Raw genomic sequence first — 25,728 nt, forward strand, 5'->3', positions numbered from 1 at the left:
TAGTTTTTTTTTTAATTTTTTTTTTCCTTTTTTTTTGTATTTTTCTGTTGCCTGTGCTACTTGTTGTTATGTGGTAGAGAAAATCTACAAGGAACTAATTTTGTTCATCTTTTGAATATGTATGTTTCTACTGTTGTTGAAAGGAGTGTGTACACAGCTTAATATTTCAGGTGAACTTGGAAAATGGCAGTCATGTGTGCCTTAGTTCTTAAAATCCCATTAAAACTTACATTTACATCCCATTTGAACACAGGAATCTTTAATCGCTATATCCTTGTGACATGGCAACATATACCAAGACATATCTCAGAACAAAAAGCTTGGTTCTGAATTTTAAAAGTTTCCAAAGCATTCTTTAAGATTGTTAAAAGGAAAAGAAATGGCAAGTTCATGATACGTTTTTTACAGTGTCATTGAAAAACATCAGAGCTTCAGTAGTATGTGAATCGTCACCTCTGGGCTTGYTCATTATATAAATAATGAATAGCAATAATAATTGTGTCATTTAATTGACACACAGTTAATTTTTGAGTATATGTATCTGCCCTGGAAAATGAAAAGTAGCTGCTTCTTAATTACATACTACTTACAAGGCTATGACCCATGACTAATATAGAATGTTATCTGGCTGTCAGGAGTATTCTCAAAGAAATGTATTCACTRTGATGTGTGACCTGAGTTCAGTTTTACAAACTGAACAGTAAGTGGTTCAGAACCTGGAGCATTTCCTACCGACTGAAAACGCTAATCTAATTTAGAAAAATCATTCCATCTATTGATCAGCCTCTGCACTGAAGGTAGGGATGGATGTCTTTCAGAARAAAGATCTTTAAGTAGCATGATATGATGAAGGATGGTTACTTAGTAATAAAACTCTGTCAGAATAACTGCAGTTTGCCTTTCTTGTAAAACTCTATTTTTTATTTCTTTACTCACCTAGCAATTGTAATTCTTTAATTTAACCACAAATGAATCTCAGTTGTCATTATTAGAGTCATCAGAGCCAATCTGGCCTCTAAAGTTTCTGTAGCTGCAGTTTGAGAGAAATACTGTACTGYATGGTGTTCTGTCCATAGCTGGAMGGATAAATGCACATTTTAARTTGAAATATRTTYTGTTTGTCTRTKKRKAKWKTTTYKCTYWKAGWKYWMAMMCMYWTYKTYWWYAWKRTARWRAWWRTYKYYYYTMWTTRWWGWMKYYKSTKKTCYWMMRRRGRKSWKSTKKCYYMYMAWAAAWAAKAAWWAAAAAAAAWWWRRWYMWTTTTTTTKCTCTTTTAGACCAATATAATGGCAATGGGATGTAATTCAGAGCACAATGATGTGCATTTAAAATTTAGATGGCTGTTCCCTTAGATCATGTTCATATGTCTTATGACCTCAGACTTTCCTGTGTGTTTGACACTGCTTKTTTGTCTACAGACGTCGGGTCCTGAAGGATCGTTGAAGGATGGCGCCAAGAACTCTCTGCAGAAAAGCTTCAGGGTCCTTAATGAGGCCAAGATGTTAGAAAGTGATGTAAAAGGTATGTGCAGTATATGGCATTCAGACACATTAAACAGAGAAAAAAACCCATTGTGAGACTGCTGTGCTTCTGGTATGAAGAAGCTGTATCAGTAGGAAAAAAGTATAATTCATTAATTGATTCGAAATTGAACAGTGTATTTAACAATGAATGAACAAATATTGAACAAATGAATTGAACAATGTATCAGTGAAGAAGATTCTCCTGTTTTATGTCCAGGCATTGTGCAGGAGTTCTTGTCCTCTCTGTCCGTTTCTTGGACARGAAGGCTGAGGAGAAGGGAGCTTAGGTCTGCTCTTGCTAACTACAATGAGGGCAAGAGTAAGTGGGGGGAAGAGGGGCGTGGAAATACTGATTCTGATTTGCTCTAGCAGAAAACTAGTACCAAAATCAAACCCAATGTTAAATTTTTATTCTTGTCAATACACATCTGGTTTTGCAATGGTAGCAGGAGATTCGTCTCTTGAGAGTGTATAAAGGGGTTTTGCCTGGAAATGGAAGCATGGGGAGGTCTAATGAAGCTGTTTGACAAACAGAGTAATGGGCGAGAATTGCTMAACATTTCCTTTAAGAGAACAAAAAGCAAACAAAAGACTGAGAAAATGTCTGTAGAGAAAAAATTTCAAACACTCAAGAAGATTTCTGTTTCTAAAGCATCAACACATGTCTAAATGCAAGCTAACTCATAAGATTCATAGGTGCCAAATCAAATGCTTTGGTTTCCTAGTGAAAAATAAAACATCTTTCATTTCTCTTTGGTATTTTCCACGGGGGACCAAAAAATAAGGTTTTGATCCATGGTGTTCAGTGTGCTGTAAAAGCTAATAATTCAGGTCACACTGTGTATCATTTCCTTAGTATTTTCTCATTAGTAACTGGGAGTATTCCTAATGGATGCCATAGTGTGAGAAGGTGGGACAGTAGTAAGTGGAGACACATAGGAGGTCTTACATGAATAATGAGCTGCAGAAATGCAGAATGGTGAGCAATTGTTTGAGTAGCCTTTCTGTAAAACACAACTAAAGAGATGCATGGATCRTGTGTTGGGTAGAGGTGGTAAAGGCAGATGTCGCAGAGGAATGCATGAATAGGTACATGCTTTCCAAAACATTTGAAACAATACTTCCCGCTGTTCGGGGTTTCTCATGCCTTAGCAAAGATACTGCCTACAGTGATGAGCACTGAACTTTATGAGGGCTGAGGTGGTTGGCAGAGTCCTGAAAACACCATGAAGACTAATTAGTGATCTTGCAGAGGAGAGATGAGGAGAAAGATTGAAATAATGTAGATTTGGAATGTRGCTAGAGAAATAATCAAGAGGGTTTAATATTCTTCAATAAGTCATGGTTTCTCCAAAGCAGATGGGACTGACATATCACAAATGCACTGATACCAAAAACATATTCGGCAAATCTTCATTGTGATTAAAATACAGATGTACTGCATTTGATTGCTGAGAAGATTAGGGAGATAACAACCTTTGAAAATCTTTGAAAACAGCTTAGATGAACATCAGTGAGGAATGGCTGTTGGTCAGAAGAAGAAAAATGATCTTTGGACAAATACTTGTTCAGAGCCTCTGATTAAATTATCTGATCATTGAAACCAAAAAACAGTTTATTTCTTGGGTCTTTATCCAGACAGATTGTTTTATAGGTCCTGTAAGAAAATACTTGTTGCAACACTAATGAAGCATTTGTTTAACAGTACTCAATACTTCTTTCTCCACAGCACTCCTAGGAAGGAATTGAAAAAATAATTCTTTTCTACTAAACCTGAGGGGAAACAAATATGATACAATTATCCACTTTTGAGTAGGCCAAAAAATGTGAAAAATGTTAAATGTTACTGCTTTAATTACTTTAATTTTGCATATAACAAAGAAAGCAATTTAGGAGCGTTGAGTGTGTCAGTGGTATAGYGAAGTCTGAGAGGAGGATCAGTTAACTGAGTCCTCTGTACAACTATTTGAAAGTCTTCCATCTGAATACTAAGTCCAAGTTGATGCTTTTGAGAATTATGTCAAATTAGTGAATTGTAATCCCCTCCTTTTAGTAATTTGAAATTTTGGTGCGTGTATTTTGAGAAGCTTATGTCCTGTAACTGTAGTTTTTGAAAAATTCCTTCATATTAAATGCATTATAGTTCAGTCTGATTGAACTAGCTGAAGCTATAATTGGGTTAACCTGGAGTTAACCACAAGGATGGAAGAAGCACAGCACCTGGAAACTGCTGTGAGAGAACAGATTTAGGACTTGGAAGAAATAAAGACAAGGGGGAAAAAGCAGGTTCTGAAAATCAAGCTGGCCTTTCTCGTGTTCTCTTTTTTTAWTTTTTTGTTTTCATGCATCAGAACTTGAAAAATTGCATACAGTAAATATTAGAGGCTGAGTTTTAAAATAGTCACAGAGATGATGCATGAAGTTCCCTGTCCTGCTAGCTTAGTTAAAATACTTCTTACTAGAAGCAAGACAGATTTTCATAATAGAGCCCTATCTTTCATGTTTTTGCTTACAAAATTCTCTTTGGCCTCCTGGGAGATACATTAAGAGCATACAGCATAAAGGAGGAGATCCATACAGCTTAGTCATCTTTTGGCTATTACTACACTTTAATTTAGTTTTGGCAGMTTTAGGATTTCCAACTGCAGAACTAGTTAACAAGTAAACATTATGTTTAATAAGGTTGTAAAGCATAATGCTTCATAAGGTCATTAATTGCATTTCACTGTCATACACTGTTTGAAAGTGAGAAACATCATTACTTGCTTGTAGCCGAACTGAGGGAGAGAAATGTRTCTGAGTTTCTAGTAAATCTTGGATGTATATTTAGGGTCTTCTTTATTGAGACTCTCCACTGCCAGATTCAGTACAGATTTAGGGCTGGAGGAACATATTTCAGGAAATATGTTATAGAAAATCACAAGAGTGTGAGAAGAGGCCAGTGTGCAATTTCAGTAGTATGGCTGAAGTAGACAAAAATAGAGATGCTTTCTGGAATGCAAACTGCTGCAGTTTGCCATGGCTGGTGTATAAGAAACAGTAAAACAGCCACAGCATTTCAGGGAGCAGACTGGACACCTCACAGTGGAGTCCACAGCTCTCTGCCCCCCAGGCAGRTGTAATGGAGTAAAGCACAGTGCTGTGCTTTCAAGGACAAATTAAAATGGTATCTCTACGAGGATGCATGTGAATTCCATGTGTCCACAAGACTGTTCAATTTAACCCTGAAACAAGAGATATTACAATCATTACTGCAGAAAATTTTGAAAAAAAAGTAAGTTTTCGCATCGTACCAGTGAGAATTTGTGTTGATAACAGTTTTATAATTCAGAAGCAAATGTCCAAACACACCAAAGATTCATTAAGCAAACTTAATGCAAGCAGGCAGCAGTGCTTAAAATTCACATATTAGATCTTTGTCTATGTTTTTGCCCCAAACGGAAGGGTAATGAGATTGAGCTTTCTTAATGCTCTCCAACACATCTTAAAGTGCTTTATAAAGACAAACATTCTGGACTTGAACAGGGTGCCTTTTTACATCTGATAAAACATGTCCGTRCTCCACAGCTCAACCCATGGAGCTCAGTTAACATTGTGCCCAGAATCTAGATGTGTAGGAAGAAAACACAGTGTCAGATTTCTATTCCCCACTCTGCTTTTGCACCAAAGTGGTGATATTATTAGTATTGTGAGTAACATAGAACATATTTTACTATTATTATGAASATAATCCCTTCTGGAAGTCTTGAGTTTCATACGACAGAAAGTGAGAGTTCAGTGGCAAACTAATGGAAAGATGTTTTCTTAGAATCCTTATAAAGCCACCCTTTCAGAGCCTCAGCTGGAAATGCAGGATGGCTAATGGGCACTCCATAAAGATCTGGTAGACAGAAGTAATGACTAGCTTAAAATTTCTCTGTCTGCACTACAGGAAGTACATTAGTTAAAGTAATAAAGACCCATAAGCCACTCAACTAATACACACTCCAAAAATCCAGCCTGGGCCATGGTACAGATGGGGGTGTTTTCTTCCTACATTATGGCATTCGCCTGATTTGTGGCCAATTACCTGAGTTATAAAATAGCTGTTAATCATGAAAATGTTTTATACTAYCACTAAAGACTGCTGAAACAGTCCTTACAAAGCAAAGCTTCTGACAGAAGCTATTAAAATAGAGATTTAGTCATTTCTCTCTCTATGTGGCTAGGAGTTAGAAAGAATAACCCTGGTGGGAGAGGCAAAATCTGTGTGTAGTGTTGTGGCTAAGATGGAATTTTGAAACTTTGGCTACCAGTGAGTAAATGCTGCTGCCTGCTAGCTTCATTTTCTCTATGCCTTGAGGGATTTTTCAGTTTGCCAGGAGCAGTTTTTCTTCCTTATAATTTTGAATTCATAGTTTTAAAAATATACTTACTCCAGTGCATATTTGAGACTGYATACAGACTTTGTCAAAACTGATCAATGAAAAGTGAAAATAAGATGCATAAACTCCTCTTCAGCCAGAGACTGCTGTCAGGTGGCTACTGAAATTCTGCTCRTGTAATTTCTTTTGCTTAAGAATTGCAACTTGAGGAGGACTCGGCTTGTCTGACAACACATGAATATTTTTAACTAAAACATTTTCTAGCTGATAGGCAACATAGCCAGCTGATAGATCGTTGTTTGTGTATTCTCCTCTGCTTTGTCTTTCTGCTGACCTGGCRTATTACATTCACCAGGTTGCTGCAGTTAGTGATGAAAGTACTCTTTTTAAAAAGTTAAACTTAATTAGCTGCATTTCTCTAGTTMCTTCTCTTTCTTCTATTTGTTCCTAATGCCAGTTTCTAAGTCTTGCTTGGTTTAGGGAAGAAAAATTGAATTTGTGACCCATGTTCCTCTTTATAGGATGAGACTGTGGGGAGCAAGAATGCTATTTGGAAGTAATACAAATGTAACAGAAAGGGATGTGTGTAACAGTCAGTTCATTCCTGCAGTTTCCAGTCAATAAAAACAGATGCATTTGTTGCTCCTTGGTAGATTTCCACCTTTAGTCTGATTTTGGGATATGTGCGTTTGGTAGCATAGCCTTATGGATATTTTCTTGGACAGTTTCATGTTGAAAAACTGTGTTTATCCATACCATCACAAGATACCTGTTTCCATCATGTTCCACTATGATGGTGACACATCATCAGCAATTAACCAGTGTCACCTKTGTATGTGATCTGCAGAGACTTGTAAAAACAGTATCTCCTGTAAGAGTAAAGCACTCTGTATAAACAGTAACAAAATTCTTGAGTGCATTTTAAGATGAAATATATGCACACAGTGTTGTTTGGGTTTTTTTTTTCATTTGGCTCACTTCAATTTATTCACTCAGAGGAATAAGGAATGATGGTTTATCCTGTAATGCTCGGTTTAATTTAAACAGAAATTGAAAACCTTTGTTGATGTTAACCAAGCCAGCAAAYCTATAGGCTGATACATGCAAAGTCCTTCAGGTTCCTGCTTTAGGTTTTAGTTTCAGCAATGCATGACTGGTTTTGCTGATTTGAACTACAAACAGTGCATTTATTGGCATCTTGTGCCATCTCTGTGCAGAGCTAATCAAGTGGARACAGGATTGAGAGAAATTTCTCATGATACTCCTCAACCTACACTTTAATGAGAGTTGACAGTGCCTGGMATCTTTCAGTGCAGACCTTCCAACCTCTTCCGAGTCAGATAGGCTCTGTAGTTTGGAAAAACTTAGATTGTAACTGCCTGTATTTTGACTAACTTTAGTGCTTAACTGGAAGATCTTGGGCATTCAAATCATTGTCCCAGCTTTTTTCATAAATGCTAATAATTAAAGGATGTGGAAAAGCTGATGTGAAGTCAGTTTAGTTTGTGAKTCATGGAACAAATTAGTCCAGTGCTTAGTGAAGAGGCTATCTGGATTACAAGATAAAAAGTTACTTYAAAACAAAAACTTAATATCTCTGTGAAAAATCCACTATTTCCTTGAAAAGCTGRCACAGGACATAGTATCTCCTCAATTCTCTTTGTGTAAAAGCCTCCCTAGGAACACTTATTTATGGCTTTATTACTGTAATTTTAAAAAAAATGTATTTGAGGGATTAAAGGAAAAAATATTTAACAGGTAGCGTCTCAATATTCAATTTCCCTAGAAGTGAAACTTCTAGGAAAACTTCCTTTGAGAAATGCCATAAAAACCAGTTTGCTGCCATGGTTACAAAGATGAAAACAGAAGTCTGGAAACATGATTCTTCAGAAATACAACCGGGGGATAATTAGCATGTTGGATATGGCAGAGTAAAGAGGAGAAAAAGAGATAATTTAGAAGTAKTCTACAAAGTTAGAACACCACCACCATGAAGGAGTCAAACTTCTTAGAAATATTGACACACTTTATAAACACTAACATCCCACCAGAGACACCATGAAATATCAGTCAGACTGTAATTTCAGAGTTAGATGGTGGAAATTAAAACAGTTTTGTCAGTATTATTACTTAACAAGAGAAGAGCTCAGATGAAATCTCAGGACATACAGGACCAGAATCTCATGAGTTCATCCTGGTTTAACAATATCACATTACCAATAGCCACATTCAGCAGTGAGGACAAAACCTTTCATTTAAAAATAAAGCTGTTTTTAAGGAGAAGAATGATCATATAATATATGCAATTCTTCCAAACTTTATTCTAGTGCTAACTGTGCCTCTCACAGTTCACAATATTCTGGTTCCTCTGTCCTGTTCCTCGGCAAAACTTTTGCTGGAGTGAAGGRTTATCTCCCAGCACTCCTGCAGTCCTGTATGTTGCTCTAATTTAAATAAAAGAAACAGGTGTCTTCCTCAATGACATTTCAAAAGGTCTAACAACAAAAGTCTAGTTCTCATTTAAATTCTATGTGCTGTTTCAGCCTTGCTATAGCCTTGGAAAATTTAATTAATAATTTCTTACAGGCAATAWAATTTTTGTTTGATTTTTCTTTTTACAAATTGCTTCTTGCACATCTAATTTTAAGAAAWCATACTTTTTTAGAGTTTGTGGAATGTGAACCACATAGATGTTTATTTTCAGCAACCTGTCATGTACCTGAAGGTCACAGTCATAGCTTGTATCCTGAACTCCTTTTCTACAAATTCTTCTTTTCTTCTGGCTATCAAGCTCAGTGATGTTGAATTAGTTTCTCAGTAGGATATGCCTTTAAGGTAAGGAATTACCTGCTGTCTGTTCCAAAGAGCTTCATGTTGATACAAAGAAATAGAGAAATGCCCACTACAATAGTAGCTTAAGCATTAACTACATTTTTTTTTGTGTCAAACTTTACTTCTGAATTTTGGAATAATCTCTGTTTCAATAGCCTTATGGCTTAACTGGGATCTCAGTTTTGATATTGCTGTATTGCTCTGCTGGATACTGTTCAAAGGACCCCCTGTAATTGTTATTCAAAGTAAATGCTGAAAAATAGGAACTTATTTGTAAACGAGGACAGCAGTTTCAACTGTAATGTACCAAATATCTGTGCCTTCGATTTGTACTAGAAATTTGATTTGATGGATGTTATTTAGTAGATGGGCATTTATTTAATAATAATAATAATAATAATAATAATAATAATAATAATAATAATTTTTAGTGCATTCATCTCATATTGAAGCTCAGTGATCTTGTGTTTTCTTCAAATGTTATGTCAACATCTTTGAGAAAATCCAAGAGAACAAGGCTCTGGACACTCAAATTTCAGCAGCAAGCTGGCCTAATCGGTCTTGTCTTTTTCTCAACTCATTCAACTCAGGCAACCACCTTAGAGAGAAGAAAGGCAGTAGCTTAATCTAGGAATCAAAACTATKACTAACATCACAGTTGAATCTATCAGTGCACCTTCATGTGAATTGGTCTAAATCATAACATGATAATCATAAGCCATTCTTTCCTCTGCACACCTTTGAAAAAACTTTGATAAATATACAACAGTACAAGGAACTCAAGCATTTAGATACCATGGAAATAGGGAACTTAAAGAAACCAATGAAGATGATTAGTGAACCCCGCAACAAGTTCTGCTYGACTTCCTTATTTACACAATTTGATATCTCAATGGAAAATGGCCAGCTTATTGTGCATTTTAAATTATGTGCCAAGAAAGGATAGTGAAAACAAAGAGTTAAAGCTTCTATATCATATGCACTTTTTACAGAAGAGGATGATAATCTGGACAGCATGCAGAACAGGCTGAAAGATGCTGATGAGAAGAATTCCATTCTCCTGAAAGCTTTGAATGAAACCTTAGGAAAGCTGTCAGCCATTCCAAATGGTAAGTTGGAAAAGTGTTGCAACATTTGACTCAGTCCTGCTCGTCTGTTTCTTTTTCCATCACTTTACCTTTATCTCATCAGTCTTTGCCTGTATCCACACTGGGTCCACTTTGACCATTGGCTGTTATAAAATGAAGATGAGCAATGCAAGAGAGAAAGCTGAACTGAAAATATTTGCATGGTATCAGTTTGAATTTTGGGATGGTAAAAGGTGCCATGCTTCTGCAGTTTGCAGAAATTTCTTTTCTGAAAGAAAATTATGATATCAGGAATTATGATACACTCCAAGACAGTCCTTTGTTTATACGTGAAAAGTCTTTCTGAAGCTACTGTTTRTGAACCACTGTAATTTCAAGTGTTATGTAAGTGTAATTTAACCCAAGAAGAATAGGACTTACTGACTTTACAGAAAAAGYAGGGTGAAATTTGCTGGGTTTTGTCTTACCTTTTCACCCCACTCTCAGCATTCCCAGCTGCTGTTTGGTGCTGTACATCTTTTTAGCCTGTARATTGCTTAGAACTGGAACAAGTTTTCCTCAATGGGCTCTGGAGTGCTGTGCTCTTATGACCCATTTCTGAAGGCAAGGGTGACTGAGGCTCTTGTTAATAGATCACTGGGGCAGGTTAGAATGAAATCATACTGAATGACCAGTGTTCATTAGATATATAGATAGATGGATAGATAGATAGATAGATAGATAGATAGATACATACATACATACATACATACATACATACATACATACATACATACATACATACATAGATGTATATGTACATAAATATAGCAGGTTTATTTTAGTACAATTGGATTTCAGTAAAAAGGGGAAAGTAATGTAATAGCCATTTTAGTTATTAACTATAGAAATATGACAATATAAAAGTATAAAAATATCACTGAAGAAAATATGTAAGGAAAATAAAGAAAGGAAGAAAGAAAAGGTAAGAGTAGTTAGKGGAGAGGAAAGATAAGATCACATGCAGATCAGTCAGAGATTTGGTTGTTGCAATTTAGATAAATTAGTTCCTTGATCAAAGTGATGRTCACAGTCTTGATCCATCCAAGGTGGGGGAAGCCCCACACAACATAAAGTTCAGTGGGTTAAGATGCCTTCAGGTTCAGGTGGGCACATCCAGGTACCTCCCCTGGAAGGGAGTTTTAAACTGATGGGACACTCCACTCGGGATCATGTTCTGTGCTCTGGTGAAAAGCCCCAGAAATKAGTCTGAGGTCTTTGATGACMCTTTCTAAGGCMTGATTGCTGTTTCTCCCACCAKTGTAGTTGGRYCAGGTATGYCTTATCAGAAGGGATGAGCACTTCAGGCCTATGTGTGAATGTCCCAATATATCCCCCAGGGTATATACCTTACCAGCTGTGTAAGGAAGGATATTGGCATGATAAAAAGCATTATCCCACCTCCACARCATTTGCTTCTTATCAGYCTTTTTCCTTATCTGGCAGAAAAAACATCTTGTTGCTGAGCAAGGGGTTTTTTTTGTTTTAGTCATCCTCTGATGATGGGTGATCACCCCCAGGACACTGAGCTGTTCTTATGCAAATCAGAGGTTTCACCACCACACACSCAAAAACTCCAACCCCATACCTCAGCATAGCAACCTGCTGTGTTTGCCAATGGACATTGCTTGAGTCGTTAACCTTTAACATTTCAGTGTCTCACATTTGTCATTCTAGGTGGACTTTTTTCTTTTTCAAAATGTAGTACACATCAAAATCCCAAAGTCCTGGGATGTTAGTTACATCACATTGTGATAGCAAGGGATAGGGAGCTACAACGCAGTTTCAGTCTAATGAACAGTGAAAGATAAAATGAATGTTTAAAAAAAACAAAAKATTTTAAATCAATGTATTTTGCTGTGAATTTCTCTCCAAGGAGCACTTTATAAACTGAAGTTAGGCCATGAGAAAAGTCTCTGAAGACAATCTRTATTCTTCTGATTTTTGATGGTCTAGAAATTTCAGACTGCAAGTAAACCCTTAGCATGAAAAACAATTTTCTATTCATCTTGTATATTTTTGTGACTTTAAGATTCCAGCTAACTGAAAAGTTTTAGATATAATAATCCTTGAATTCAGGCATTCACGAAATAAATTGTTTAATTTTTCATGCTCATCATGTACCATTCCTTGGATTTTGGTCACAGATATTGATGTGGGTATTTGTCTTCTTGTGCACAGATAGATGTCGCCGTCAACTGAAATGGACCTCTAAGGCCTGTTAACCTTAGGACACAGAATGCTAAATATGGARCAAGTAAAAGTAATGTGAAATATGCAATCATTAGCAGTCATAAACTCTTGGCAGATTAGAGTTACAGGGTGCTTGCTCTTGGCACAAGGACACTCAGAAAAATAAGCACATGAGTATTAAGACTGGAATTCAGAGCAAATAAATGGCATGGATAAGAAAATGCAATAAATTCCAACAGGAAAATAATCAAATGAGGAAGGGAGAGAAAATGACCCTGTCATATATCTCGTTCAAGGATTTGAGAAAACAGAGAGCAGCTTAAACTAATAATTCTTGTGTCCCTGCTATACTCACAGTCACATAAAAGCAGAAAGATTCAGAATGAGATTGACAGATTGCATGTGGGACAAGGACCCACATATGCAGGGATGGCATAATATGAAGTGTGGCTGAAAATAATTTGTAGGACTAATAGAAGGTGGTAACACAGTAACTCCAAGTTTCACTCAACCAGAAAGGTGCATGATCTCTACTAATGACCCCAAAAGGAACTGCTCAGATATGATGAAAAAAGGAAGTGAAAAAAGGCATTCAGGGTTACCTTTTCTTTCTCTTGTCAGGCCTGACAATGATGATGGTTTATTAAAGATTCAGTTGTATTTCTCAGGTGCTATTGTATTTTGAGGGTTTTTCAGAGCCACAACTTCAGAAATAAGGGTGGAGTTTTTTGGACCACAGGCATAATATATCTTTACTCAAAAAGTTCCTTCTTTACTCTGGTCACTCATAATTTTCTACCTACAGATACAGCTATAAAGGTACAGGCAGCCAAGGACAAAGCAAGACAAGCCAATGATACTGCAAATGACGTCCTGGCCCAGATTAAAGACCTCAATCGGAATCTCTTRGGCTTGAGAAAAAACTACAGTAAACTTACAGACGATGTGGCCAAAACAAATGCAGTTGTGAAGGACCCAATCAAGAACAGTAAGTTTTGGGTTTTTTTTTATTTGGTGTTGTTATTTTTTCAGTTTGTGTTTTTCATTTCATATCTCAAGCTGAGACACTCCAGAATTTAACTTCCATGGTATTACTGCAGTATGCTGGGATAAAAGGACTTTCTATCACTTCAGTTTTCTGGGCTTCTTATATGTGAAAAGGGACCAAAGATCCCCTTGAACCCTAACAATTCTGTGATTCTGTGAAAAGAGTTTTAAATCTTAAYGACTAGTGCTAGTAGTTGGAAGAAAAGCTAATGTCAGCGGGATGAACATGTGGATAGATTTGTTCCTCAGACTACTTTTTAAAGTKTTTAGGAGGTGAATAATCAAAGATTCTGACTGGCAATTCACTGCTTGATTCAAGAAAAATACCCCTCACTAAATCTGTCTTCAGTCAATCAGATAATCAGTCCTGGGAGAAATGCATGACTTCTTTCATATACGTTCCTATTTTTGGTAGAACACTGAAGACACTTAAAGAAAAGAAAGAAAGAAGATTCTGGGAATGGGGTTTTGTCTGCATTCTTTCTTTTTCTTTTTTTTTTTTTCCCATGAATTCTTTTATCAAATGTGACAATTACTTTTGTATTTTCACTTCGGTTAGGATGGATAAAAATGAGTTCTAGATTACAATACATTTTRTGGTACATTGCTAGACCATCCATATAATATAGGAGTAGACAGCCACAGARCTAGAGTGTCTTTAGAAAATGATTGAAGAACTAATTTCTCAGCTATTTTGAGTTCCCCAGATTGTTATCAGCTTGATGAAGCTGGGCACCTAAAAACATATAGTTTTGGAGGCTGTCATTCYCGTTCTGTGGACAAATGTGCTCTTCCAGTTGTTGCTGTAGCAGTGAAAGAAGTTAATCCCAGTGGTTGTTTGTCACTGCCTGTCTATTGCAAGTTCCCCATCCCTCATCAGCTGAGATACATGTGTGAGACCCAGTACACTTCCCACTGGGCAGGCTGATCCATACAAGTTTAGACAATATGGAAAGGAGTTATTGATTGAAATAGTGTGGGGAGATTACAGCTGGGTTATAGAAGCAGCAGATCTTTGAGGATTCTTGCAGTGTAACCTCTTGCAGGGTAGTAAGAACCAACAGAGAAACAGTCTTAAAGCAGTAATTTCCTGGCACTGCTGAATCTAGACTAAGCTGTCTGTCCCAGCACAAGTATTCTARTTGAGATTAGGAGTGATAATTTAAAATTTAATCTCTTGACTGTCCCCAGTCACCATTATTCTGTTTGCATTGAAGAGTGGTCTTAACACTTGCAAACCGTTTCATGTCAGATAAAGCTAAACTGTAAAATGTTCTCCAGAAGTACACTTCCTCATTGTCCAAATGTTARTGGATACTCAGATTACAGAATGAAATTAAAGTTATGCAGGGTGAACCATTCCAGATATGTAAAGTAATTATGCTGGCACTCATGATTACATGCAAAAGTAGGCATAGCCTCTCTTCCATGTCAAAATTCAGGCCCTGAATTCTCATTTTGATAGAWATGCAGTATTTAAAAGGCAGAAAGTTATTTATAGGCTCATCCTGTCCCTTACTTTACTTTACTTTTCTGTTTAGGTCTTCAAAACATTCTCTTAAGTTATCTTCTGTCTCTTAYATTATCCTCTGTTTTTTCTCTTTTCTTTGTCTCCATATCTTGCCTGCAGAAATCTGTACGTACATTTTCTTACTTGCAGCTTTTAGTGTGTGTTTTCCAGTAAACAATGATTCACTGCTTACCACCACAGCTTCTGCATGGTGCTCAATGTTTCCCATTCATTGAAATAGCTAAATAATTGTTTTCTGAAAACTTTGAGGTAAAGTGACTTGGTAGCTAGTTTAACTTAAACGTCAAGAAGCTTCTTGAAGCTTTTGGTATGAGTGTTTGGGTCAAAAACTATGCAGTTTTTCATGCTTTATCTAAGCATTATTTTTATTGCTATTATCATGACTATTATTTTTATGTAMTATGCGTCTTTCTGGTGGTAAATGCATGTTTATCCCTTTCAGTGTCATCCACAAACACCCACACCCTCATGTGAGCTGAGTAGTCACTAGTTGTATGTTGAGAGGCAAAAAAAGGAATTTCAGGCTTAAAAAAAAGAGAAGCAAAAATATCCTTGTAAAATTAATTAATTCATTTGAAAAAAATATTATTTAGTTCATTTGAAAAAGAAAAACATTTGTAATTTACTGTCACTGCTTTTAAATCTGCTCTCAGTAACACACAGAATTTTAAGCTTGGAACYAGAATAATACCTTTTTGTATTTGTGCCCATTATAGTTAGTTCAAKAATTAATTTCAAGGTAATTTTAACCCAGTAATTTCAGAAATTACTAATGGAAACTAACCAGTTTTCATTAATCTAGCATTTTACTTCAAAATTTGAGGCTTTTTAAAAGAAGAAAGCAAATATTTMTTTCATAAATGTATTTTGCTACAGGAAATGTTTTCCGTAACTATTATCCTGATACGAAGCATAGTTACCTCTCCAGAATCCTGCTTTAACACCAATGTTTGCTGTTACTGCTACTTTAACTTGATTCTAAACATTCTGGAACTACCTTATTCTGTTCAGGTATCTTCCTGGCCTGTGTGTATCTCATAGTAGCCTAAACAATCACCTGAGCATTGTGTATGCAGAATTTCCTTGGATTTTATTATTGCAATGTGTAATAGACTCTGACACTATTGTCTAAAGCTCTGCCTTGTTCTTTCTTATGAAGTTGCTGATGCAGACTCCAGTATTAAAAACCTAGAAAAGGAAGCAGATCGCCTGTTAGATAAAATCAAGCCAATCAAAGAGCTTCAGGATAATTTAGGGAAAAACATTTCTCAGATAAAAGAGCTGATAAACCAAGCTCGGAAGCAAGCCAATTCGGTAAGTCCTATTTCTCAAAAAAAATGGCCTTTTGTGTATTGATGGGATTTATTTTCTATTTTTTTATTTCTTTTCTACAATGTGAATCCTTCCTAATTTTAAACATGTGTGAAGAGAGCAAATAAGGGAGTGTAATTTCTCAGATAAAAAGAATACTCTGATGATTTTTCACTGTGTGTCTTGTTTCTTCCTTTAAAACATGCACTTGTTAAATGAATAACATCTGTTGGAATGGATCTCAAAAGGCTATTTTCTAAGAAGTACTGTAAGTGATAGTACAGCAGAAGAGTCACAATATTGATTTTTTTGTGAAAACAAAAATGTGTTTTTCTGCTTCAGCACTGATATTAAGCCCCTGRTTTCATTTCATAGAACTTCTATTACTCAAGAATGACACCATCTCAGACTCACTGAAATTGCTGAGTATATCTGCTTTTCCCRTATTTTTGATTTTTCTCTGTCCAGTAGCAGCACTGAGGACTTGAACTTGAGTTAAGAATAAATATATCTCTAGTCCATTTAGTGAGTTTGGAGTCCATCTCCCTGATTCAGTAATCCTATCAACTTAAGGATCATCTGGTTAATATTGAGGTTATTCAGCTTCTGACCTAATTAGCAAAGGAAAAAAATCATGTAGGTGGTACTGGAGAAATGTTCCTGAAAATGGTTGAAAAATAGTTGACAAAAATAATCTAAAAGAATAGGATATTGGGAAAGAAATGTATTCCACATATGTGATGAAATAAAAAGACAGGCTGCAGTAATGATATGTTTGGCACATCCATCCTCTGTCTGAAGGCTATGAAGTATTTAACTGCTCAGTATTCCTGAGATCAGGAAATTTTGAATTTGGTCCTATAATGGGTCTCCTTTTTAGCAGAGCTTGCCYTAAGCAGAAGATGATTATGTACATTATGTACATTTCTTCTAATGCATAAACACGTCTAGCTGGGATTGAAACACCGTTGTACTGTCATTATGTCTGTGCTGGCATCGTGAAAGCAAACAGGGAAGTGTTTTTATCTGTGCTCAGAGCCTGAGGAAACCAGCACATGTATCCAAAYGCATATGTCACTCATTTGTGGAAATAAAACTTAGTTATGAATGCCAATGCCATTAGGGGACCATGTAAAAGCAGTGATAGACATAACTGTTGGTTTAAAAARTAATTGTGAAAAGATGTCTTAAATTGGCATAATCAAAGATATTACAAGGGGAAAATWGATAAATCTTCTCACTAGCCAATAGCAATATGCTGTAATTCCTTCAGGAGAGCTGCTTATTTTCCTAGCATATTCTACTTATAGACTATCTGTACTGCTAGAATTCCACTGTTACTTGCATTAGACCAGTATATCTTCTAGTTATTTTTAATATACGCAGTTGATCCTTTAAATGTGAATGCCGGAAAGAGATTTTATTTCCTTTTAACGAACAATCCCAGAAAGAAAATTCCATTTCTACCTTCTTCGCATATTCAAGCAACTCCCTGGTACATGTAACAAAAAAAAAATTGAAGGACAAAGAAATGTATGATAGTTTTATGATTATTTGGAAGCATCTATGGTTAATTCTGGAATAACAAGCAGTGAATTGAATTCTTTCTGTGGTGCTTTTTTTTTTTTTTTTTTTAGTTTTTTTTTTTTTTTTTTAAGATCAAAGTGTCCGTGTCCTCTGGAGGCAATTGTATTCGCACATACAGACCAGAAATAAAGAAGGGAACTTACAACACYGTCGTTCTCAATGTGAAGACTGTAGTTGCTGACAATCTGCTTTTTTACCTTGGAAGTGCCAAGTTTGTGAGTCTGTCTCCTGCTTTTCATGTCAGAGTTGCTCGATCAAATCAGCCTACTGACAAATACAGATGAGAAAGGCGTTTTTTTCCGCCCAGAGTCTTCAAAGCAGTTGTAGAGGGTCTAAGATAATCTAAACATTTACAGTCTTTGGGATTTATATAGAGATTTCTAAAATATGACCATCACATTTTTTACATAAATCTTTATTTTAACCAGATATGAAATAACACGCTTGTACATGAACTACTTTAGAGCTTTAAAATTCACAGTGCAACCGAGTAATTTTGGAGTTGGTTGTGGGTTTTCCCTTGGGAATGAAGTAGCTAATCATATTGCATCTGTCAAAGCTCCTATTTATTGTAATTTTAAGTCAAGACTACAATTTCAAGCATAATAATGGTGAATGATTCAGTTTCCCATGAGGCCTGTAGCAGACAGTCTTCTAGAATAACCAATAATAATTCACTAAATGGGAAAAGTATTCTATTTCCAACATTTTGAACTATGTATTTTATTTACCTAATACAAAATGAAAAGGCTAGGTGGCATCAGGTATCTCAACATCATTCTGCCATCCAATGGATGTTTCACAGTGTTCCACTGAGTTAAATCCTTCTATGGATGGCTGCAGTATTAACATTTCTGTAAGCCTGGCAGTCATTTATGGCATATCATTGAGAGAAATAATTTTCTGTCTTTGGCTTAGATTCTTTGTTTGAGTCAATAAAAACAGGAAAAAGGGAGTCTCATTTTAAAGCAATGTGAGAATTAATGTTAATACTCTACTGTCTACGTGTGGGTTTCTGATGCTTCATTAGGCCTTCTGAAATGTGAAAAATTCTGGAAAGCTTACTCAATTAAAGTATGAAATAGCTTCTATTTCCATATTTTGCATGTAGACTGACTTCTTGGCCATAGAGATGCGCAAGGGCAAGGTGAGCTTCCTGTGGGATGTGGGATCTGGAGTTGGACGGGTGGAGTATCCAGATCTGACCATTGATGATGGGTTTTGGTACCGGATTGAAGCCTCTAGGTAAGTATRTATTGCACTTCCAAGATTTTAGAAAAAAATTACTAAGATGAGAAATTCTAGTCTGATTTAACAAAAGCTTTTGAACCTGCATCCATTAGTACCAGAAGTCTATACACTACAATTACTATTGAAATGTCAATTGTTCTGTGTCAAGAATTTACTTTAATCACATATTCCCCTCTAGCATCAACAGTCTCTCACTGCTTATATTTATTCCTTTTTGTTTATCTATCACTCTATCTATTGTCTTCTTGTCTTTTAAAATCAGTTACAGGTTTTGGCATCGAATAACTGCCATTCTTTTCTCCTTGAATTTTAAAGAGGAGCAGCTTTTCTGAATTTCTGGTTTTGATACAGAACTGCAAATGAATGGTCTGTCACACAGTAGTATCTTGATTTTTACTCAGAATGCCATTTCCATAGGCAAAATGTCTCATCAAACTGGAAATATTAATAAAATATACAGTTTATGAAAATTGAAGGAGGAGATATTCTGGAAAGTTAAAATATATTTTGCAATTTGAGATCAGCTGTGTAATGTTTTTGAACTTTAGAAATACAGGTATATAAATATTCAAATCCCAAATTTGTTAGTTGAAGCTTGTATTTTCCATTCAAATAGCAAACACATGGCATATGGCCTAGTAATCACAGCATAAGGATTGCATACACAACTTTAGAGCCTTTGTCTTGAATAAATCTTAGTAATTTAGATAACATCAGCTGTACTGTAATTTGGTAGAAAGCTGAGTAATTTCTCTTGCATCATTACAGTTAATTTCACATAGTATTAAACATAGAATGGAAAATATASTCAGAGAATGAGAGAATGAAGTAGGAAGAAAACAAAGCACTCTCATTCTGGTTACATGCATAGCTCCCAGAGGAGGAAATGGCATCCAGTTTAAATAATTTAGTGAAATCACAGAAATCAGCCATTCAGAGCAGAGAATTAAATAAAGTTATGGCAGGGTCTCCAGAAGCTGGCTTAATGAAACCTCACTGCTAGGAAAGTACAAACTGGGGTACAAAACAAATTGTTTAAATCTTTTCCAGTTCATATTATGCATACCAAAGCAGCTTCATGACACAGTAATGCCAGWCTTTCATTTACAGGAAAGCTGTTTCAGCAGAATACGGAGCCAGGACATGGTATAAAATTCACACATCCTACAAAAGCCCATTACCTATTAGCTGGTTGTTCTGGATATATAGGATGTGCATGCCATTAGTTTCTAACAGAGTGCTGGATCAGCAATTTAGAATGATTACAGCTGCACAAATCAGAAGTACAGAGCAGTGTTTAGGAGAATTACATTGCAGAGGCRTTAGTTGGATTTGTGGGATTAAGAGGAAGAGCTTGGGACTGATTTTGCATTCTTAAGGCAGACTTCACAAATCACATACCCTACAGAAGAGTCTTCAACTCTGAACATTTTAGTCCATTTGATAACTCCCCTCTAACTCCCTTCATAAGCTGTTGGAGAGTTTTACTCGTTTCATTTCCTCACACATTTTCTCCAAATTTCTGCTCAGTTCCAGCCACAGACATTTTCAGCCTGACAGAGCTGCCTGAGTAGCTGGAGCAGAGCATGTGCTTAGCATGTGGACRTAGGATGAAACTCTGGTCTTGCTGAATTTTGCCATTGTTTTAGTGGTGACAAGGATTGACTATAATAATGATATGGTGTTAAATCCACCATAGGTTGATGGTCATTCTTAATCAAGGATCCCAAAGGGCCTTAAAAAGATATTGTGGCATAGAGGTTGGAAAATTCTCAAGTTCACTCAGCATTCTGAATGAAATCTAAATATGAAAATCTGACCATTGASTAATGACCAGAGATGGTCAGTTGATGCATGCACCAACATTTTCATTTAGTTTGACTGAATTGGTAATTATTGCATCACTTTTCCAGGGACACTTAATTTTCATCACCTTTTTTATTTAAAGCATACTGAACCTTTCATTTTATTTTATATTCAGAGGTTATAATGGAAATACTTTGAATTATTTTAATGGAATTTTACTTCATTTTTTTCCTATAAGATTTTTCTAAAGGAATTCCTTATACTTTGGTGTAACAGGAGTTTAGCAAATGCACTTACAAGTTACTTACCTGCTTACAGAAGCAAATCTAATTGGCATCAAGAACTGCAGTCAATCCAAGTATCAATTAACAAAGGAAAACCTGGCMTAATAGTATGTGACAAAACTATTTAAAGCAGATTTACAACACACAAATAATGTCAATTTCGTGAGACAGTCAAATGGATGAGAGAATATTTTTGAGACTCACTAGACCAGTGTTACTTGACTTCAGCAGGCCTCAGTTAGGAGCAGGACCTGATTAATTGTGATTTTAATGAACTGTGATTGAAATATTGCCATCGTTTTGATTGTTAATGACAGAGTTTAAGCACTGCCCTTCCTCTGAGGACTGCCTGAATCACAAGTCCATTGTAGACACATCCAGTTTAGCTCAGCAAGAATTCAGTCTTAAACTACTGTAGCACATACAAGCCATGCTTTTCAGTGAAGATTYTCTGAGCTTTCAAGGGGTCAAGGAACAGAGTTTACCACCTGGTGTTTTAAAATTTAATGCTGATGACTTGCACAAGTAATCTCATTTATATCATGCATCTCCTCAGGAGCAGACACTGTGTGGCATTACATAAACTTTTCATAGAATTTTATAATATGCTGAGTTGGAGGGGCTTCTCAGGATAGTCAAGCCCAGCTCCTGGCCCTACACAGGACACCCCTAGAAGTCACACCATGTACCTGAGAGCATTGTCCAAACATTTCTTGAACTCTGCCAGGCTTGGTGCTGTGACCGCTTCCCTGGGGAGCCTGTTCCAGGGCTCAATCATTCTCTGGATGGAAAGCTTTTTTCTGATACCAGTCCTGCCACTGATCACAGGAGTAAAGAGATCAGTACCTGCCCGTCCATTTCCCCTCATGAGGATCCTGAAGTCTGCAGTGAGGTTTCCCCACAGTCTCCTCCAGGCTGCCCAAACCAAGTGACCTCGGCCACTCCCCATAAGGCTTCCCTTCCAGACTCTTCACCATTCCTGCTTTGAACATGGYCCTCATTTGGACACTCTCTAATACTTTAAAGTCTTTCTTATATTGTGGCACCAAAACTGCCCTCAGCACTCTAAGTGAGGCTGTCCCAGGTCAGAACAGAGCAGGACAATCCCCTCCTTTGCCCGGCTGCCGATGCTGTGCCTGATGCCCCCCAGGACAGGGTTGCCCCTCCTGGCTGCCAGACACTGCTGGCTCATGTTCAACTTGCCATTGACCAGGACCTGCTGATCCCTTTCTGCAGGGCAGCTCCAGCTCATTCCTCAGTCTATACACACAACCAGGGTTGCTCCATCCCAGGTATGGAATCCAGCCCTTGCCTGTGTCAAATTTCATATGGTTGGTGATTGCCCACCTCTCTAGGTTGTCAAGGTCTCTCTACAGGGCCTCTCTGCCTTTGAGGGAGTCGACAGCTCTTCCAAATTTAGTGCCCTATCAGTGTCTTTTTGCATATCTGCCACAGAGTGCTGATATGTCTGTAATYCTCCAGTTTTACAGAAGTAACTATCACTAGAACAATATCTTCTAACCTGATGACTTGTCATGCACGGGATAGCAATGTCTTTTTGCTGTCAAGTTAGCCAAGATCTTCCTTCAATCTCCATTGTCCTCCCTTAATAAGAGAGAATTATTTATAGGAGAGACTCCATTGTTAGCATTTCAGTCTGTTTGAAGATTAAAGACATCTGTACTATTTGTGAATTATTAGACACCCTAAAAAGTGTCAGTCTGCTCAGTGACTTTTGCATTATTGTACTTGTGTGTTTTTAAACTGTAATCCCGATTTCAGCACAATATATACTGAAAGTGCCAATAACTTTCTTTCAGAAAGCATCAGATTTCAGCACTTTAAAAAGAGTTTTTAGTGACTTTTAGTCTTTYAAGAACTATTACATTGAAAACTTTCATCCCTTAAAGGGCTTTACATTGGTAAACCTTCTACTATAAATCAGTTGCACCTTAGACCCACACAAGTCCATGGGAATGGGATTCATCCAAGACAACTGAGGGAGCCACTTTCAATCGTTTGCCAGCAGTCCTGTGTTGATTCTGGTGTGTGTGGGATGAAACASTCGTTTATGATGTGATTATAAAATTATTAATAGTTTACTTCCGTTAAGTAAGTAATAACCTTGCTATGGAGAGCTACTATCCATACTGCTGTAAGCTCAATTAATATTAAGCAATTTATTTTAAAGGGTTCAAATTATTCAAGTTTCCTTTGATATACCTTTCTRTATACCTGAAAGACTAGGAAGAATCATATCACTCCACTGTGTTCCTTCTGTTGTAAAAATATGTCAGCAAACTCTTTCCATGCCGGTTGCTACATTAATATAACCAAGGGAATAGAAAACAAACTGATGCAGAAACTGTCAGGCAAAGTCCACTGTTGTTGTTACCCTCAGTATCTGATGTGATTCATAGAGGACAATGAGGTAATATTCTTCAACATAATGGGGTTTTTGCCTGTTTGAAAAGCAACCTTACAATTCCACTGCAGGAAATGCAAATTCTGTGCCTCAGTGAAAGAAACTGAAGTACTTTATCACTTCATTTCAGTTCAAATATAATCTTATAAACATTCTTTGCTTTAGTCAATGCAAGGTCCACATCATGTATATAGTGAATTTTGTTTTAAAAAGACATTCAGGTGAGGAGCAAATCTCATTCTGTGATCATGTCTTTAACTTATGCTGGCATAAGTGTTTGTTCATTTGTACCAAAGTAAAGCATCATCAGGTCACTCATGTACTTCTGTTAAAAGGTACCATATAAAATAGAGTTTTCCTATGTTTGGTGTAGTTACTGACTTTTTATGCTTAAATTMTTTTTTAAAAATCTCTAGGACTGGAAAAAATGGCACAATATCGGTGCGAGCTCTGGATGGTCCTAAAGCCAGCATCGTGCCAGCCATATTCAGGGCTGTCTCCCCACCTGGATATACCATTCTGGATGTAGATGTTAATGCTGTGCTGTTTGTTGGTGGTTTAACTGAAAAAATTAAGGTAATGCTTTGTCCAGTTTTTCTGTGTTAGCTGACTGTTTGTATGGGCAAATTTTGTTATTGCTTAATATAGGAACAGTCAGTTTTTATATTCTGGTGTCATTGTAGTAGGTGCTTTAATTGCAAGTAGTACACCTGCACTTTTGACAGATTATTGGGATTTGCTTCTGTGAGGAGCACAGATGTGAGATTTCACTAGGCATGATGCTGCCCTCTCATCAGAAGCCCTGTAGCTGGCTGTATTGATGCAGCRTTTAGCCCAAACAGCTAATTCCTGCTGGACAGAGGGATGCTTTGCCTTGGACACACTGCTGCCCTGACGAGCTTCCAGTTCCTGAGTGACAGGAACTCATTTCTGTTTCCCTACATTTCTGCTCTCCTAGTAATGTATATAACATACATTCTCCTTTGCATTTGAGGTTTTTCCTTTGTCATGTAACCACAGTATCACTTCCTCCTTTGCAGTCTGCTTTTGGTGTTTCTGCTTTATTTTCTTCATTTTTGTTCCAGTTTCCTCCCCTGTACTACCCATCTTTTTAATTGCTATCTACATCATAGCCCTGATCTCTTTTCTCTTCTTTTTGTCTGTTCATTTTTCTGGTGACTTCTTCTGCCATGCTAAATATCATGAGATTAATAGAATATTTCTACCAAATACAATAGATGGAAATCTGTTTTTAAAATGTTCTCCAATATAAGTTAATTAGCACTTATTTTCCAATTCTTTACAAAACAATTTAAAATAAGTATTTTGTTCCTGATCAGGATTTTAGCATTTGAAAAGAAGCTAAAATTTAGACCTTTCCAAATAGTGAACTCAYTGAACCTCTTTTACTCTAAAGATTGCATATGTCCTCAAGTGTTAAACAATATGCAAAAAAATGGAAGTGTAAAACTCTGATGCCAGAACAGCTCCTTTCAACCTCAGTAAGAGTTSTCCAAATATAATCTGAAGAACTCTSTATTTTTTTTTGTCTTAGCCAGGAAAATCTTCCTGAATTCTTTTTTTCTCCAGGTAGGTAAAGGCAAGGGCAGCAATAGGAAGGGAGTGTGTTGTAAATTTGRTAGGGCTGGTATATTCGCAATTTACAATTTTAAACACTGTCAGATTTGTTTTGTTCAAATACAATCTCTGAATTAAAATATAACTTCAGTTAATTTCTGTCATCATGTGGTACAGTTGTAAGGTTCTCGAAATGAAGACCTTAATGAAGACTTTTCTAAAACTATGCAGCTCTTTGGACATTTAATGAAGATGACTAATATATCTTCAGTCTTTGAGAAATCTGCTTTTTCATATTATTGGGGTTTGGAGTGCTTTAGATTTGTCCTACGATATTGTCCTTATCCCTTTCTACATCCATCTCTGTAGGGTATTCAAAAAGAAAGTTCATTTTCACTTTTTAAAAACATCTTTCATCTTGCTTGTCGACTATGATACTTAGATGTCATGAATTTCTTAGAAGTGACATTAAGTTCATCCTTGTTGCTAATTAAAACCTTTCCAATTACTCTGGGAAATATCAGTATCACATTAAGTCTTTTGAGTCATACTTTTCCTTGAGTATTTTCAAATTACACTTCTCCATATTCTCTTGCAAGATCTTAATATTTGTAATTGCTGTAAAAACAGCAGGTGTTTGTCTATCTCAAATAGCTAAGTATATAGATTTTTAATCAGCTCATATTGATGAACTGAAATTTAAATGAATCACGGTATTTTTAGAAGAATAATTTTGAGCTGAGTACTCTATGTACTGTGAATTATTACCACCTTCATCATGGTACCATGTTATGATCTAAGGAGCATTACTCTATGTGCATGACCCTRGCTTAATGAGTTTTGATGGGACATGTGTTTTAATTGCCTTG

At 36.4% G+C, this 25,728-nt stretch overlaps 1 protein-coding gene across 1 annotated transcript in view; it reads left to right on the top strand.

Moving 5' to 3' along the window:
- Nucleotides 1–25,728, top strand: part of LAMA2 (laminin subunit alpha 2) — a gene marked incomplete at its 5' end in the record, with an annotated part of 156,271 nt that overhangs the window by 96,307 nt on the left and 34,236 nt on the right. Inside the window, 7 exons of the mRNA XM_057364457.1 lie at nucleotides 1,419–1,521; nucleotides 9,712–9,828; nucleotides 12,845–13,027; nucleotides 15,777–15,931; nucleotides 17,587–17,730; nucleotides 18,627–18,760; nucleotides 23,698–23,857. Of these exons, the coding sequence (XP_057220440.1) occupies nucleotides 1,419–1,521; nucleotides 9,712–9,828; nucleotides 12,845–13,027; nucleotides 15,777–15,931; nucleotides 17,587–17,730; nucleotides 18,627–18,760; nucleotides 23,698–23,857 (996 nt within the window). The remainder of the gene's footprint in view (nucleotides 1–1,418; nucleotides 1,522–9,711; nucleotides 9,829–12,844; nucleotides 13,028–15,776; nucleotides 15,932–17,586; nucleotides 17,731–18,626; nucleotides 18,761–23,697; nucleotides 23,858–25,728) is intronic.

This window comes from Malurus melanocephalus, unplaced genomic scaffold, assembly GCF_030028575.1.
Source record: "Malurus melanocephalus ecotype Western Australia unplaced genomic scaffold, MMel_1.1 scaffold_38, whole genome shotgun sequence".
NCBI classification, from domain to species: Eukaryota; Metazoa; Chordata; class Aves; order Passeriformes; family Maluridae; genus Malurus; species Malurus melanocephalus.